The 18,385-nt window shown below is 40.9% G+C and overlaps 1 protein-coding gene across 4 annotated transcripts in view; it reads right to left on the reverse strand.

The window, feature by feature from the left end:
- The window catches only part of LOC311113580 (equilibrative nucleoside transporter 1-like), a 42,486-nt gene extending 24,638 nt beyond the window's left edge, over positions 1–17,848 (reverse strand). For 2 of the 4 annotated variants that reach the window (XM_084156832.1, XM_084156829.1), the window contains exons 1-4: positions 17,759–17,848; positions 1,545–1,621; positions 949–1,030; positions 357–535 (exon numbers count right to left, since the gene is read on the reverse strand). In XM_084156832.1, the coding sequence (XP_084012958.1) occupies positions 357–535; positions 949–1,030; positions 1,545–1,570 (287 nt within the window). In that variant the 5' untranslated portion in view covers positions 1,571–1,621; positions 17,759–17,848. Of the gene's footprint in view, positions 1–356; positions 536–948; positions 1,031–1,544; positions 1,622–2,075; positions 2,106–16,436; positions 16,477–17,758 lie in introns of those variants that run through there. The other 2 variants (XM_084156830.1, XM_084156831.1) reach the window with 2 other exon arrangements.
- Between the last annotated feature and the right edge of the window lie 537 nt (positions 17,849–18,385).

Raw genomic sequence — 18,385 nt, forward strand, 5'->3', positions numbered from 1 at the left:
TGATTTGATATTGAGATAAACACAACTGCATTGGGCCTTTAATAAAAGGCGCATCTCAATAGGTGGTCCAGGTATGACATGACATGACACAAGTGTGAGAGTGGGCCTTTCCTCTTTTGTTCTCCATTGCTCCTCTATTGTTCCTCAAGCAGGAGGGGTGGCCAATGACATCACATTATACCATCAGACCAACTCCTTGAATGCCCTAATCTTCAGAAGTTCCCAGTTGTCTAAAAAACACTATTTTTCTCAAACCATTATGTTTTTACCCTTGTGTGTGTACATTACTGTATTTATAACTTTTGGAGTAGAGCTTTAATGCATTAGGAAAGATGTGGGTGGGGTGGTGGGCAAACCTTTGATGCAGGACTGAGTTGAGACAGGTGAAGACCAGTAAAGGCACCATGGCACAAAGCGTCATTACGTTATTGAACTTGGCCTCCAAAAGGCTACGGTTGTCCCCTTCTCCCCCTGTCCCATTGCCTGACAGGTCGGTGCCCATTTGGGAGGGGTCGCTGAGACGGCTGGTAAAATACTGTAGAGACAGAGGACAGTCACTTAATTTGAGTTAATTGTTGATGTGTGGTGATAGTTCTGGCACAACATGGCTGCCATGCATCACCCAGATGGGTGCTATCCATTGTCAGTGGATGAAATACAATAATGTATAAAATATACTATAATGTAAAGCACTTTGAGAAAATTGGAAAAATGCTATTGAATTTAAATCCAATCCATCATTAATTATTATAATGAATAAATTAGGGGTTATCAGTATTTATATTAATTATCACTGGCTATTAAGAATATCTGAAAAGTAAGACTTGAGACATATTTTGAAATGAATGCAGACATTTCACTAAATGCTCTGGCATTGTATCTCTGAAATGTATTCTTTAATTATTCACACTCTTAAAGTAGATGATATGAAAATATTGTGTGCTCTACCATGGTGGCTGTCATAAAGAAGTTCCATGGCAGGAGAGTTCCTAAGCCCAGCATGAAAAAGATCAGCCACACGCCATTGTTTCTGTTGGATGACAGAGGAGAGGAAACTAGGCTTACAGACTTTATTTGTAATTTGACAATAAATACCATAGTATGTAGGCCCACAGAAATGATAAGGTAGAATGGTAATTACTTGACTGTTATGAGACAACATGTGGGATTCAATTAAGCAAATTCCAGTAATTTTTGCGGGACTAGGTGCAACCAATGGGGGAACCCTGGACGTCTGACTGACCTCAAGGTGAGCACGCTAACCACAGTCCCTAAAGAGTTAACTCCCTTAGGGGAGCTCGTAACAGACTTCCAATCCAAAGGTTAACGTAGAGGTTACATTACCATTTGGGTCCAAGAAGTCACAAAGCCTGTAGATTTTTTTAGCATAAGCAAGCACCACGTTCCAATATAATTTGCCAATATCCATATCAAGAAGGACTAGCCAAAGTGTCACAGAAACTTGATACTATATCTGTGGGTGCATTGTCAAAATTTGAAGATGTCGCCATACACATTCAACACATAAAGAGGCTGCTACTCACTTGTCTTTTGGCTCATGGACGGCCATTATTTCTCTTCAGTGATTACTGTCACCCTTTTCCACAGCTCAGCACCAAACCTGAAAGAAATGGGATGGATTGAAACACATTTCACGTCTTTTTCCTTCAGTCATGTTGAGGAATTACAAGAAAACAAACTCATATTATTATTATTTTATCAACTACTTTAGAGAACAAACACCAATAGGGTTTTAGGAGATAAAACTGGGATAGTGGAATAAAAAAATATTTTCATGAATATGGGTCTATGAGATCTGAAAACTAGGGTTAGACTAGTTTCTTAATTAGTGATATTAAATAGCCTACATTTCCACAGTACTGAAACTTAAATTGAAGGTCTAAAATGAAGGTCTGCTGACTCTTTGGATGCTATTCAGTAGCATCCTGACTAATAGCCTAGGCTACAGTGTTTTGCTCCTGTACAATGTAAGATTAATATTCTTCATATTACCAAATATCGAGGCATTAGACAGAGAGAGCATCATGCAATGGGATGAGAGATAAAATACTTACAGCAACAGACTCAGTATCATTAACTACCCATTTCCAGCCAGTAGTCAAGATCTTCTTATTTTATAAAGCTGAGAGGTAGGCTCATGGACATTCTAAGAACTCAGATGTTGACTCCTCCCAGCGCATACAGTTGCCAACTATGTGTGCATTTCAGCAGCTGATAGTGACTAACTGGCGCTATCTTAATGTCTTCTCTGCCCCCCAGCCCCCCCGACACATATAGGGCTTTTCCATATTCCCCACACTACGCGGAAGAGAGCTGTGATGTGTTAATTGAATAACAACTTCAAATGAATAAGCTACATCATTTTTCTCTATCTTCTTAATAATTGTATGGGCCTCAATACATTTTCAATTGGGATCTGTAGGCTATAGCATCTCACAAGTTAGCCTACTGTGTTCAGTCTCTAGGACAATACTGGTGAGAATGGATGGTCTGATTAGGTTAATCATTCTAACAGAATGTGCAATTCAACCTTATACCTAACTTCCTTCCTTCACCCTTTTCATTGCCCATTGTCTCTTTTATCTTAGTCTGTGGTGCAATCAATAGGAACCACCCCTCCCTATCTCTCTCTATCTCTCGCTTTCTCTCTCTGTCCCTCCCTCTCTCTCTCTCTGTCCCCCCCCCCCTCTCTCTGTCCCTCCCTCTCTCAGGCATGCACGTTCACAGACCTTTTTTCTTTAACAGCTGTCACTTTTTCTCTTGTCAAATTTAGCCTAGGCAACTAAAGCACAATGCAACTCATCAACTCACTCAACTGATTGTTTTAGCCTACATTGTAGAGCGGGTATAGGTTATGTTTTGCCTTATTATCAACCCTAGAACACCCTTGGAGAATAGCCTATAGCCTATTTGCCTTCAATACACATCACCATTCAGTAGCCTAGGTTTAGAACTGCAACAAGCCTCTAAACCTTCCATGGTAAGCAAAGCAGTATAAAGCCCACTACCATTTGGTCAAACAATAGCCTACGTATAGCCTAGTCTGCACTCTACAAAATCACTTAAAAACACATAAACTGTGCACTAAAATCTGAATGCATCATTGGTCTACAGCACGGTACATGGTACACAGTACCATGACGTGCAAGGCATCAATGTTGCATAATTCTACATACATTTTCCTGGCACAGTTGTATTTACACAGACCTTAGCTCCAAATCAAACAGATACAACTGTCTCAAGTCAGTAGGAGTAGTCATGTCTGACAAAATAGCATGGAATGATGTTGCTGGTGGGTTTGAGTTGAGTGAAAGCTGTACGAGGTTAAGCAACTCACCCTGAAGGACCTAGGAGATAGGCCTACATGAAGGAATTTACCTCTGGATAAGATCCCATGTGATATCAGAAAGAAATAGGTATGAGGGGTTGCTTGACAAAGACAGGTGGCAGTCCTTGTGAAATATCAAAGTGTGTCAACTCAACGATGGACGAATGCCACACCCAAGCAAAATAACATTTGTCCAATTGAATAAAAGGCACATGCAGTACAAGTTTTTGTAAAAGTAAGTTGAGCTTTTTTGAAACAGAACCTCAAATCATGAAGGGAGGCCCTCCTAAACTTTTTCAGTCCAAACTGAGATGAATAGTAGCCTAATCATGGCTAGGCTAACTCTTAGAGAATCTTAAGTGATGAGCAATTGTGGTTGATCTTGCCTATCCAAAGACTAATGCAGGCCTAATATTTTATGTAGGGTCTAATCTTTTATATAATTTAAGTAGCCTAATCTTTAACAACATAGGTGCTATTGCACTCTTAGCATTGGCCAGTTTTGCTCCGCATTAGAACGAACATATGAAAACCGGTCACTTTGCTGGCTAGGCACACAACCTATCAATCATCCCAACACTGTGTCATTCAGTCAGTCTATAGGCCACTGGTCCTTCTGGTTATCCATAGTAACATTGCCCTCTTGTGGTTGTTATAGATAAAGGAAACTAGGCCCAGTAAAATCTCAGAGGATCGTTCACCATGTTTTCCAAACTGTGGTACAGTATACAGTGGGGAAAAAAAGTATTTAGTCAGCCACCAATTGTGCAAGTTCTCCCACTTAAAAAGATGAGAGAGGCCTGTAATTTTCATCATAGGTACACGTCAACTATGACAGACAAATTGAGAAGAAACAAATCCAGAAAATCACATTGTAGGATTTTTAATGAATTTATTTGCAAATTATGGTGGAAAATAAGTATTTGGTCACCTACAAACAAGCAAGATTTCTGGCTCTCACAGACCTGTAACTTCTTCTTTAAGAGGCTCCTCTGTCCTCCACTCGTTACCTGTATTAATGGCACCTGTTTGAACTTGTTATCAGTATAAAAGACACCTGTCCACAACCTCAAACAGTCACACTCCAAACTCCACTATGGCCAAGACCAAAGAGCTGTCAAAGGACACCAGAAACAAAATTGTAGACCTGCACCAGGCTGGGAAGACTGAATCTGCAATAGGTAAGCAGCTTGGTTTGAAGAAATCAACTGTGGGAGCAATTATTAGGAAATGGAAGACATACAAGACCACTGATAATCTCCCTCGATCTGGGGCTCCACGCAAGATCTCACCCCGTGGGGTCAAAATGATCACAAGAACGGTGAGCAAAAATCCCAGAACCACACGGGGGGACCTAGTGAATGACCTGCAGAGAGCTGGGACCAAAGTAACAAAGCCTACCATCAGTAACACACTACGCCGCCAGGGACTCAAATCCTGCAGTGCCAGACGTGTCCCCCTGCTTAAGCCAGTACATGTCCAGGCCCGTCTGAAGTTTGCTAGAGTGCATTTGGATGATCCAGAAGAGGATTGGGAGAATGTCATATGGTCAGATGAAACCAAAATATAACTTTTTGGTCAAAACTCAACTCGTCATGTTTGGAGGACAAAGAATGCTGAGTTGCATCCAAAGAACACCATACCTACTGTGAAGCATGGGGGTGGAAACATCATGCTTTGGGGCTGTTTTTCTGCAAAGGGACCAGGACGACTGATCCGTGTAAAGGAAAGAATGAATGGGGCCATGTATCGTGAGATTTTGAGTGAAAATCTCCTTCCATCAGCAAGGACATTGAAGATGAAACGTGGCTGGGTCTTTCAGCATGACAATGATCCCAAACACACCGCCCGGGCAACAAAGGAGTGGCTTCGTAAGAAGCATTTCAAGGTCCTGGAGTGGCCTAGCCAGTCTCCAGATCTCAACCCCATAGAAAATCTTTGGAGGGAGTTGAAAGTCCGTGTTGCCCAGCGACAGCCCCAAAACATCACTGCTCTAGAGGAGATCTGCATGGAGGAATGGGCCAAAATAGCAGCAACAGTGTGTGAAAACCTTGTGAAGACTTACAGAAAACATTTGACCTGTGTCATTGCCAACAAAGGGTATATAACAAAGTATTGAGAAACTTTTGTTATTGACCAAATACTTATTTTCCACCATAATTTGCAAATAAATTCATTAAAAATCCTACAATGTGATTTTCTGGATTTTTTTTCTCAATTTGTCTGTCATAGCTGACGTGTACCTATGATGAAAATTACAGGCCTCTCTCATCTTTTTAAGTGGGAGAACTTGCACAATTGGTGGCTGACTAAATACTTTTTTTCCCCACTGTATGACCGGATCCCATGCACAGAGGTTCACAAGCCAACTTGGAAAAAATCTCTGATTGCGGATTTGCCTGACTATAAATCAGGACAAGATCGTCTGCTAAATGACCAAAATGTAAATGTATTTGTATAGGCCTGTCCTTTGTCATCTAGGCTTATAAAGGCATTTTTATCAGTTTAAACATAGGCTACCAGATATGTCAGCAGATATGTTCTACAGTATTTAGACCCAACTGAATTAAGATATTGTACAAAAACACACTGTCACTCTTCTTTACAAAATATGATTGAGGGTTCAAATGAGAAGCACTAAGCTTGAGCGAAGATAGTGGAGTTATTTTGAAGAATAATTTAGGCTACTGTCATGTTAGGCTAATTATTATCAAGGTTTTATTATTGGTTAGGCTGTCTTGTACACATGCACAGCTATAAGCTGAACTGCAACATACAGACAAAAAATAATAAGGGAAAGATCCATCTGGTGAAAAACTCAGAAAATAAATTACAAAAACAATGTTTTAAGGGTCCCACCTGTTTACGTGACATATTTAGCATCAGCAATAGCCAAAAACAGAAAGGAAACTTAAATTGTGCAAACCAACCCTCAATTTGACCGATGCACATCAATAGCAGTAGCAGGTGTATGTAAACTGAGTTTGCTGTAAGACCTTAATGTATAGGTCAAAATGCATGGTTGGGTTGCTCATTCGAACTTTTTTGGCTACTGCTACATTGAAACATTAAAGGTTGTTCCAAGAACCCCTCAACTAACCAAATGTGCAAATATGAACCATTGAATAGCAAAGGTTCCTTCAGGAACTCCAGGGGTTCCTTGAGGCTCTCCAGGGATCCTCGAGTCACCACTAATTCTAAGAGTCTATAGAATGGTCACAATTTGAAAGAGAAGCATGGCAAATGTGTTACCTAGAGGGTACCCATGGGAGTAAATGTATTTTCTGTTTATCTGTTCTGTTGTATTGTCATCACATGTTAAGGTTGGAAACTGACAGTTTTGTATATTCAATAAGACTTACTGAGGCGTATGAGTTCCTTCAAGATCCTATACAAAGTTGGAATAGTACTACTGTTATGACTTCACATCCCATTTGATCTTCGTCCATCAATCATCTTGGCTACAAACTGCTCTTTGCTCTGATTTGGATTGTTTGAAGACTACTATGGGTGTTTCTCCTCACTGAACAGACACTTTCCTTTCTATAGAAATGTGTCACTGACTTCTATATATCTGATCACATTCCTATTGTCAAGTTGGATTTTATCATTTGTTTGTTGAGGAGATAAATAGTAAACAGAGTTAGAAGGTACTATTGTACTCATATCAGACAATATCCATCCTAATATTTTTTAAGTCCAGTGGCTAGTGGGCCACCATGAAAACAGACCAAACAAAACCACTGTCATAGATTTAAATGCTGAGCTGTTAATCACATGCTGAGAGTGCACCAAAAAGGGGAAATGAAATGTGGCCAAATGACAAGCAACAAAAGTAGTTTCAAACATAATATAATTTGTGTGAGTAACAGACAATGCCAACTGTAAGCTTTTTAAGTCTCTAATGTTAGAGAAAATGAGTCATATTCTCTGATGTAACAGCCAAATAAAATGTGGATTGCTTCTCCCTTCACCTGCATTGCAGAGTGGAGGGAAACATTTACATTATATTTATAAACTAGCAAACATGGAAACCGTTTCAAATCTACCCCAACTCTTATGATAATCAAGACAATATAAAAAAAATTGTAACATCAATCACTCTGGAGAGTAAAGTATATTTTACTGTATTTGTTGCACAGCTCAGTGCTATTTTGTGTGAGCAAAATGGAGCCCTATGTCTCACATCAGCCTGGTATCAGAGCAAAACGTATGATATTTTACTAAAATCCGTGCTACTTCATTTAGTATGATATGTTACGTTTGGTATGACACTAGGTCATACCAAACGTACAAAACCGTCTAGCAACCCAAAGGTTGCGTGTTTGAATCTCATCATGGACAACTTTAGCATCTTGGCTAATTAACAACTTTGGACAACTTACTACTTTTCAGCTACTTTGCAACCACTTAGCATGTTAGCTAACCCTTCCCTATAGCCTTAACCCTTTAACCTAACTCCCAACCTTAACCCCTAACCTAACATAGCACATCATACTAAAGCAGTCGAACGTAATATATCATACTAAAGCAGTCAAACTTAATATATCATACTAAAGCAGTCAAACGTAATATATAATATTAAACGGGTCAAAGCAAACTGGTGCGATCAAGATGTAGGATACTATACAGTGGGGGAAAAAAGTATTTAGTCAGCCACCAATTGTGCAAGTTCTCCCACTTAAAAAGATGAGAGAGGCCTGTAATTTTCATCATAGGTACAGGTCAACTATGACAGACAAATTGAGAAACAAAAATCCAGAAAATCACATTGTAGGATTTTTAATGAATTTATTTGCAAATTATGGTGGAAAATAAGTATTTGGTCACCTACAAACAAGCAAGATTTCTGGCTCTCACAGACCTGTAACTTCTTCTTTAAGAGGCTCCTCTGTCCTCCACTCGTTACCTGTATTAATGGCACCTGTTTGAACTTGTTATCAGTATAAAAGACACCTGTCCACAACCTCAAACAGTCACACTCCAAACTCCACTATGGCCAAGACCAAAGAGCTATCAAAGGACACCAGAAACAAAATTGTAGACCTGCACCAGGCTGGGAAGACTGAATCTGCAATAGGTAAGCAGCTTGGTTTGAAGAAATCAACTGTGGGAGCAATTATTAGGAAATGGAAGACATACAAGACCACTGATAATCTCCCTCGATCTGGGGCTCCACGCAAGATCTCATCCCGTGGGGTCAAAATGATCACAAGAACGGTGAGCAAAAATCCCAGAACCACACGGGGGGACCTAGTGAATGACCTGCAGAGAGCTGGGACCAAAGTAACAAAGCCTACCATCGGTAACACACTACGCCGCCAGGGACTCAAATCCTGCAGTGCCAGACGTGTCCCCCTGCTTAAGCCAGTACATGTCCAGGCCCGTCTGAAGTTTGCTAGAGTGCATTTGGATGATCCAGAAGAGGATTGGGAGAATTTCATATGGTCAGTTGAAACCAAAATAGAACTCGTCGTGTTTGGAGGACAAAGAATGCTGAGTTGCATCCAAAGAACACCATACCTACTGTGAAGCATGGGAGTGGAAACATCATGCTTTGGGGCTGTTTTTCTGAAAAGGGACCAGGACGACTGATCCGTGTAAAGGAAAGAATGAATGGGGCCATGTATTGTGAGATTTTGAGTGAAAACCTCCTTCCATCAGCAAGGGCATTGAAGATGAAACGTGGCTGGGTCTTTCAGCATGACAATGATCCCAAACACACCGCCCGGGCAACAAAGGAGTGGCTTCGTAAGAAGCATTTCAAGGTCCTGGAGTGGCCTAGCCGGTCTCCAGATCTCAACCCCATAGAAAATCTTTGGAGGGAGTTGAAAGTCCGTGTTGCCCAGCGACAGCCCCAAAACATCACTGCTCTAGAGGAGATCTGCATGGAGGAATGGGCCAAAATACCAGCAACAGTGTGTGAAAACCTTGTGAAGACTTACAGAAAACGTTTGACCTGTGTCATTGCCAACAAAGGGTATATAACAAAGTATCGAGAAACTTTTGTTATTGACCACATACTTATTTTCCACCATCATTTGCAAATAAATTCATTAAAAATCCTACAATGTGATTTTCTGGAATTTTTTTCTAATTTTGTCTGTCATAGTTGACGCGTACCTATGATGAAAATTACAGGCCTCTCATCTTTTTAAGTGGGAGAACTTGCACAATTGGTGGCTGACTAAATACTTTTTTCCCCCACTGTATAAAAAAATCTAAACATATAGCCCAACGTTTGTAGAACAACTAAAGTTACATTAATAACTCTCTAAAAAAATAAAATAAAATAAAAATAATAACTCTTTGTTAACCGCTCAACACAGAATAGCCGCATGTGCACTCCCTCAAATTGTTTGGAGAAAATATTATTTCTATTTTATTCAGCTTTGTTCAATTTTATTCTTCATACTATAAAATAATGCCACGGAATTCTAAGCAAATCTTGTCTGCTAAATGAACTGGTGTAGCCCACAGCCATTTGGCATAGCCAGATCAGGACCTAACATAAGGACAACTCAGAGTATGCTATTCTGTTCTTCTAAAATAGACTACATTTTCTTCATATCATGCTTCTTTAGACCTGTCTAAAATAAATAATGGATTTATTGTGAAGGTGTAGGCTATAGTACATGGATTTATTATACTTTTTTAAATGTAGATGTTCCAAAGGTCTGCTTCAGTGACTTGTGTGGAAGCCAGGAGATGCTAAATGTGTTTATGTTAATTACTGGTCAATTACCGTGAGACCGACAGTTATTTGCTTGACAATCACCGGCTGATGAAATTTCGTGACTGCCACAGCCCTACTCTGAGACCAGGTTGCTCAAATGACATTCATGAAAAGTATTCTACAAGACACTGCATCATGTTTTATCACTGCCAGAAACACTTTTTTTCTTAATAGCCCTTTCCCTTTTAATCAATTATTCATTAATTTAATCGCTGTAATGGTGTTTATTATAAAACCTCTCATACCACCTTTCAGAATAAAAATAATAATAATGTGGCAGTCATGTTTTAACTGCTAAAACAAGGATGATAAAAAATAGGCCTGGATAGTAGATAAGGAACAACAGTAAGGCCAAGTCACACCTGCACATTTGTCCTGTATGTGTCCTATGTAATGTGTGGAGGGCTTGGACACTGTTTCCAAGTTCCTTGTAAATATGTCACACTGCAATGTCATCTATACTAAACAAAAATATAAACGCAACATGTAAAGTGTTTCATGAGCTGAAATATAAGATCTCAGTAAAGCTTATTTCTCAAAAATGTTGGGCACCTTGTGTTGGGGACAATAAAAGGCCACTCTAAAATGTGCAGTTTTGTCACACAACACAATGCCACAGATGTCTCAAGTTTTGATGGAGCTTGCAATTGGCATGCTGACTGCAGGACTGTCCATCAGAGCTGTTGCCAGAGAATTTAGTGTTAATTTCTCTACCATAAGCCACCTCCAATGTCAATTTTATCGATGGCAATTTAAATGCACAGAGATACTGTGACAAGGTCCTGAGGCCCATTGTCTTGCCATTCATCCGCAGACATCACCTTATGTTTCAGCATGATAATGCACGGCCCCATGTCGCAAAGATCTGTACACAATTCCTGGAAGCTGAAAATTTCACAGTTCTTCCATGGCCTGCATACTGACCAGACATATCACCCACTGAGCATGTTTGGGATGACCTGGATCGACGAGTACGACAGCGTTTTCCATTTCCCGCCAATATCCAGCAACTTCGCACAGCCATTGAAGAGGAGTGGGACAATATTCCACAGGCCACAATCAACAGCCTGATCAATTCTTTGCGAAGGAGATGTGTCACGCTGCATGAGGCAAATGGTGATCACACCAGATACTGACTGGTTTTCTGATCCACGCCCCTACCTCTTTTGTTAAGGTATCTGTGACCAATTTATGCATATATTTATTCCCAGTGAAATCCATAGATTAGGGCCTTATATTTTCTTTAATGAGTCTGACGCGAAGGATATACTGTTTCTCCCGGACCAGACCCAAATCCCCGTCATTCGCATGAAGAAAAGACGGAGATACAGGGGGCGCAGATCCGGGTACCTTGTGAGAATTTGTTGGCGAGTGGGTAACCCGCCTCTACCATCCGTTCTATTGGCCAACGTGCAATCAGTGGAGAAAAAACTAGATGAGCTCCGTTCGAGACTGTCCTACCAACGGGACACTAAAAACTGCAATATCTTATGTTTCACCGAGTCGTGGCTGAATGGCGGCACGGATAATATACAGTTGGCTGGGTTTTCCGCGCATCAGCAGGAAAGAACAGCTACGTCCGGTAAGACGAGGGGTGGTGGTGTGTATCTATTTGTCAATAACAGCTGGTGCGCAATGTCTAATATTAAGGAAGTCTTGAGGTACTGCTCACCTGAGGTAGAGTACCTCATGATAAGCTGTAGACCACACTATCTACCAAGAGAGTTTTCATCTATATTTTTCTATTTACCACCACAAATCGATGCTGGCACTAAGACCGCACTCTAGAGCCTAAAGCTGCCGCTTTCAAGGAGCAGGACAATACTCCGGACGCTCATAAGAATCCCGCTATGCCCTTAGACGAACCATCAAACAGGCAACGTGTCAATACAGGACTAAGATTGAATCCTACTACACCGGCTCTGACGCTCGTTAGATGTGACAGGGCTTGCAAACTATTATAGACTACAAAGGGACACCCAGCCGCGAACTGCCCAGTGACGCAGGCCTATCAAACAGGCTAAATGCCTTTTATGCTCGCGTCGAGGCAAGCAACACAGAAGCATGCATGAGAGCACCAGCTTTTCCGGATGACTGTGTGATCACGCTCTCCTTAGCCGATGTGAGCAAGACCTTTAAAACAGGTCAACATTCACAAGGCCGCGGGGCCAGACGGATTACCAGGACGCGTACTCAGAGCATGCGTGGACCAACTGGCAAGTGTCTTCACTGCCATTTTCAAGCTCTCCCTGACCGAGTCTGTAATACCTAAATGTTTCAAGCAGACCACCACAGACCCTGTGCCCAAGAAAGAGAAGGTAACCTGCCTAAATGACTACCACCCTGTATCACTCACGTCGGTAGCCATGAAGTGCTTTGAAAGGCTGGTCATGGCTAACATCAACACCATCATCCCGGAAACCCTAGACCCACTCCAATTCGCATACTGCCCCAAAAGATCCACAGATGACGCAATCTCAATCACACTCCACACTGCCCTTTCCCACCTGGACAAAAAGGAACACCTACAGCACCAGTCAAAAGTTTGGACACACCTACTCATTCGAGGGTTTTTCTTTATTTTTTACTATTTTCTACATGGTAGAATAACAGTGAAGACATCAAAATATGAAATAACACATACGGAATCATGTAGTAACCAAAAAAGTGTTAAACTAATCAACAAATATTTTATATTTGAGATTCTTCAAAGTAGCCACCCTTGGCATTCTCTCAACCAGCTTCATGGGGTAGTCACCTGGAATGCATTTCAATTAACAGGTGTGCCTTGTTAAAAGTTAATTTGTGGAATTTCCTTCCTTCTTAATGCATTTGAGCCAATCAGTTGTGTTGTGACAAGGTAGGGTTGGTATACAGAATATAGCCCTATTTGGTAAAATACCAAATCCAAATTATGGCAAGAACAGCTCAAATAAGCAAAGATAAACGACAGTCTTACTTTAAGACATGAAGGTCAGTTAATCCGGAAAATTTCAAGAACTTTGAAAGTTTTTTCAAGTGCAGTTGCAAAACCCATCAAGCGCTATGATGAAACTGGCTCTCATGAGGACAGCCACAGGAAAGGAAAACCCAGAGTTACCTCTGTTACAGAAGAGAAGTTCATTAGAGTTACCAGCCTCAGAAATTGCAGCCCAAATAAATGCTTCACAGAGTTCAAGTAACAGACACATCTCAACATCAACTGTTCAGAGGAGACTGCGTGAATCAGGCCTTCATGGTCGAATTGCTGCAAAGAAACCACTACTAAAGGACACCAATAAGAAGAAGAGAATTGCTTGGGCCAAGAAACACGAGCAATGGACATTAGACCGGTGGAAATCTGTCCTTTGGTCTGATGAATCCAAATTGGAGATATTTGGTTCCAACCGCTGTGTCTTTGTAAGACGCAGAGTAGGTGAACGGATGATCTCCGCATGTGTGGTTTCCACCCTGAAGCGTGGAGGAGGAGGTGTGATGGGGTGGGGGTGCATTGCTGGGGACACTGTCAGAGATTTATTTAGAATTCAAGGCAGATTTAACCAGCATGGCTACCACAGCATTCTGCAGCGATACGCCATCCCATCTAGTTTGGGCTTAGTGGGACTATCATTTGTTTTTCAACAGGACAATGACCCAACACACCTCCAGGCTGTGTAAGGGCTATTTGACCAAGAAGGAGAGTGATGGACTGCTGCATCAGATGACCTGGCCTCCACAATCACCCGACCTCAACACAGTTGAGATGGTTTGGGATGAGTTGGACCGCAGAGTGAAGGAAAAGCAGCCAACAAGTGCTCAGCATATGTGGGAACTCCTTCAAGACTGTTGGAAAAGCATTCCAGGTGAAGCTGGTTGAGAGAATGCCAGAGTGTGCAAAGCTGTCATCAAGGCAAAGGGTGGCTACTTTGAAGAATCTAAAATATAAAATATATTTTGATTTGTTTAACACTTTTTTGGTTACTACATGATTCCATATGTGTTATTTCATAGTTTTGATGTCTTCACTATTATTCTACAATGTAGTAAATAGTAAAAATAAAGATAAATCCTTGAATGAGTAGGCGTGTCCAAACTTTTGACTGGTACTGTATGTGAGAATGCTATTCATTGACTACAGCTCAGCGTTCAACACCATAGTGTCCACAAAGCTCATCACTAAGCTAAGGACCCTTGGACTAAACACCTCCCTCTGCAACTGGATCTTGGACTTCCTGATGGGCCGCTCCCAGGTGGCAAGGTTAGGCAACAGGTAGGCAACAACACATCTGCGACGCTGATCCTCAACACGGGGGCTCCTCAGGGGTGCGTACTTAGTGCCATCCTGTACTCCCTGTTCACCCATGACTGCGTGGCCAAGCACGACTCCAACACCATCATTAAGTTTGCTGATGATACAACAGTGGTAGGCTTGATCACCAACAATGATGAGACAGCCTATAGGGAGGAGGTCAGAGACATGCCAGTGTGGTGCCAGGACAACAACCTCTCCCTTAATGTGAGAAAGACAAAGGAGCTGATCGTGGACTACAGGAAAAGGAGGGCCATTCACATCGACGGGGCTGTAGTGGAGCGGGTCGAGAGTTTCAAGTTCCTTGGTGTCCACATCACCAACCAACTATCATGGTCCAAACACAGCAAGACAGTCGTGAAGAGGGCACGACAATGTATTTTCCCCCTCAGGAGATTGAAAATATTTGGCATGGGTCCCCAGATCATCAAAAAGTTCTACAGCTGCACTTTTGAGAGCATCCTGACCGGTTGCATCACCGCCTGGTATGGCAACTGCTCGGCATCCGACCGTAAGGCGCTACAGAGGGCCCCGCACATCACTGGGGCCAAGCTTCCTGCCATCCAGGACATATATACTAGGCAGTGTCAGAGGAAGACCCAAAAATTTGTCAAAGACTCCAGTCACCCAAGTCATAGACTGTTCTCTCTGCTACCGCATGGCAAGCGGTACCGGAGCGCCAAGTCTAGTTCCAATAGGCTCAGTAACAGCTTCTACCCCCAGCGGTCTAAGACACTGCATTGCAGTGCTTGAGGTGTCACTACAGACCCGGGTTCGATCCCAGGCTGTGTCGCAGCCGGCCACAACCGGGAGACCTATGATGCGGCGCACAATTGGCCCAGCGTCGTCCGGGTTAGGGGAGTGTTTGGCCGACTGGGATGTCCTTGTCCCATCGCGCTCTAGCGACTCCTTGTGGTGGGCCAGCTGCATGCACGCTGACGCATGGCTTTTGACCTTCGCCTCTCCTGAGCCCGTACGGGAGTTGCAGCAATGGGACAAGACTGTAAGTGGATATTATGAAATTGGGGAGAAAAAGGGGTAAATAAAATTTAAAAAGAAAGAAAGAAACAGTTTCTACTCCTAAGCCATAAGACTGCTGAACAATTAATGTAATGGCCACCCGGACAATGTGGCTTAGTTTTGTTTGATAAAGTCAATTTTTATATTCCCCCCCCCCAGCCATCTAGATGTGTGAAAGTTAGTGTATAAGCTAATGATCCATCATGTATGACATTCCTAGGAGTGTGTAAACTTACATTTTGTATTACCATATAATATTTGTATGTTCTCTATAGTTATGTACTTGAAAGTGTATCAACTGACCAATTCGGCACATTTGGGCAGACATGATACAAAATAGTCCAGTATTGCAATGCTTCACTGGATCAATCTGAAACTGTGCACACACACTGCTGCCATCTAGTGGCCAACATCTAACCTGCGACTAAACTGCAATATTATATTGTGGCCTTTCTCTTGCATTCCAAAGATGATGGAACTAAAAAAAGAATAGAAAATGCATGTTTTTTTGTTTGTATTATCTTTTACCAGATCTAATGTGTTATATTTTCCTACATTCATTTCACATTTCCACAAACTTCAGTGTTTCCTTCCAAATGGGTGCATATCCTTGATTCAGGTCCTGAGCTACAGGCTGTTAGATTTGGTTATGTCATTTTAGGCGAAAATTGAATAAAAGGGTCCGATCCTTAAGAGGTTAAGGGCTTTTAAGTAAGCATTTCACGGTAATGTCTACACCTGTTGTATTTGGCGCATGTGACAAATACAATTTGATTTTGAATTGATTTGATTTGTTTTAATGAATTTATTTGTGTAGTTAATCAGACATGTTAAAGTTGCCCACCAAAATGGAAGAACACCCCTGGTTTAGGATAATATTCCAATACTGTGGTAAATACAGTACATAGCCATCTTCAGATGCAGAATCAATATGACTTACTGTATGTGACGTGAACTGACGTGACATTATATTTTATTAACACAGATTTTTTTTTTTTTGCATCCAGGAGCAGGGTTGTTAAACATAGATTGTATCTACTTACAAATCTTAGCTACTCCGTAGTTGTGCTGTCCTCTTCTCACCTGTTGTTGGTCATACACAGAAGTCATGGAGTTATTGTATTCTTTCTCTCTTTCAATTCAACCACTACACATGTAGTCTTATCCCTTTCTCTGAAATACCTCATTGAACAACCTTAGTTGAACCAATAATACCCTGACTTCAGCTCTTGGAAAAGTCCTTGTCGCTTGCGCTGCAGTTTCTCCATTACGCAATTTATTAGTCCTGTGCTACTTGGTTTTTTCATGCTCATGTCACATTTCTTCCTTCCCCTTAAAGAGACAAGTGTATTTTTCAATGACTACTTATACGAGAGAATAGAATGCTGCATACTCTAGAAACTTTTCTTTAGCATGCCTAGTTTATGACTACTATGTTTTTTAAAAACATAATCAGGGTGTGAAATATTTTCGGATACTCTTGCTGTTGAAGTGCACAACAAGCGAGAGTCTGATCTTTTTTATCACTGTTAAAATGAAATGTGTGACTTGATTTTAAGGAATATTTTATGATATTTCAACATTTAACAAAATGTTATGTAAGGCTCTATCCATGCTAGTCCCCATGCGCATTCAGTGGAAATCATTAACAGGATTAATAAAGATATTGACCATGAGTGCATTTTTATCCTGGATGAAATACCTGATTGACTTCAATGTGCATACAGAAAAACCTTTATCGTACTTTCCTTGATTAAAATAAAAATGAAGGTAATTAAAAGCTCTTACTTCCCAAACAAAACAATATGTGTCATTATAGAGTGGTCAGAAAAGTCTCAAGTATTGTTGTAAAAAATGTAATTCATGGCAGAAGGATAAAGCTTTATCTTGCTGTATACAACATATTGCCATATTTGGATACTTGCTTTAGCTCTCTGTCAAAGTCAACTAACATGTGATCATTAATTAAAAAGAATCCATGTAGATGTCATGCTGTGTATATTTACTTCTGTCTACTATCACTCACAATAACAGGCAACAATAATTACACATTTTGAGATCAGATAGAAATTCCACCACATAAACAAACACTAAGACACTGGCAGTTGAGGAAAAGTTGCTGAAACATGCAGAATGGAGCTAATTGTCCATATTATTGATCATTGCTGGTCTGACAAATGTGTTCACATGGTGTGAGAAAGGCTAAACGTTCTAGTTGTGCTTTACTTTGTACTGTTTTTCTAAGATAGGTGTTGGTGAGTGTGTGGTCTTTCTAAATATGACAAACTGAGGAAAGATTGTCTGTAAGTGAGACAAATGATTTGAGTAAAAGTAAATAAGCTAAAGGAAAAGAGTAAATACTTACTTGCAATCGTCTAGCAGAACTATGATCCCCGGCGAGCGATGTCTCAACAGCTGAGGTTCAAAGACCAATAGGGCCTTATCTGAAATGCTCTGTGTTCAATGGGAGTGGTAAAAAAGACAGCAACCTCCATAATGACTAATTACTGAAATACTTTACAATACTTTATATTTAATCTACCTATTATGGAATAAATAGAATAGGTCCAAAATTGCAAGCTTCAAGCTAAATCAAATGCACCTTGAACACAAATATTGGAAGGTTTTTTAAATATTTAACCAGGTCGGCTAGGGACTCCTATACTTCCTGTCATGCAACCACTAAAACATTCCATTTAACAACTGTCTTTCTCAGTAACCTCACTTTGTTTGCCAAATCCTTATTGATGTCAACAATACATGTTTTAAATTAAAGTCAAAGTTGTGCGTACATATATCAAGTTAGGTTTCAGGCTCTCTTTTAAAGTCACAATCTAGAGTTTGTGTTTCAGCCCAATATGCTGGGGGGGTTGAACAAAATCACACAAAAATTATCAATGGAAATCAAATTTAATCAACCCATGGAGGTCTGGATTTGGAGTCACACTCAAAATTAAAGTGGAAAACCACACTACAGGCTGATCCAACTTTG

Source organism: Coregonus lavaretus, assembly GCF_964263955.1.
Source record: "Coregonus lavaretus genome assembly, chromosome: 40".
NCBI classification, from domain to species: Eukaryota; Metazoa; Chordata; class Actinopteri; order Salmoniformes; family Salmonidae; genus Coregonus; species Coregonus lavaretus.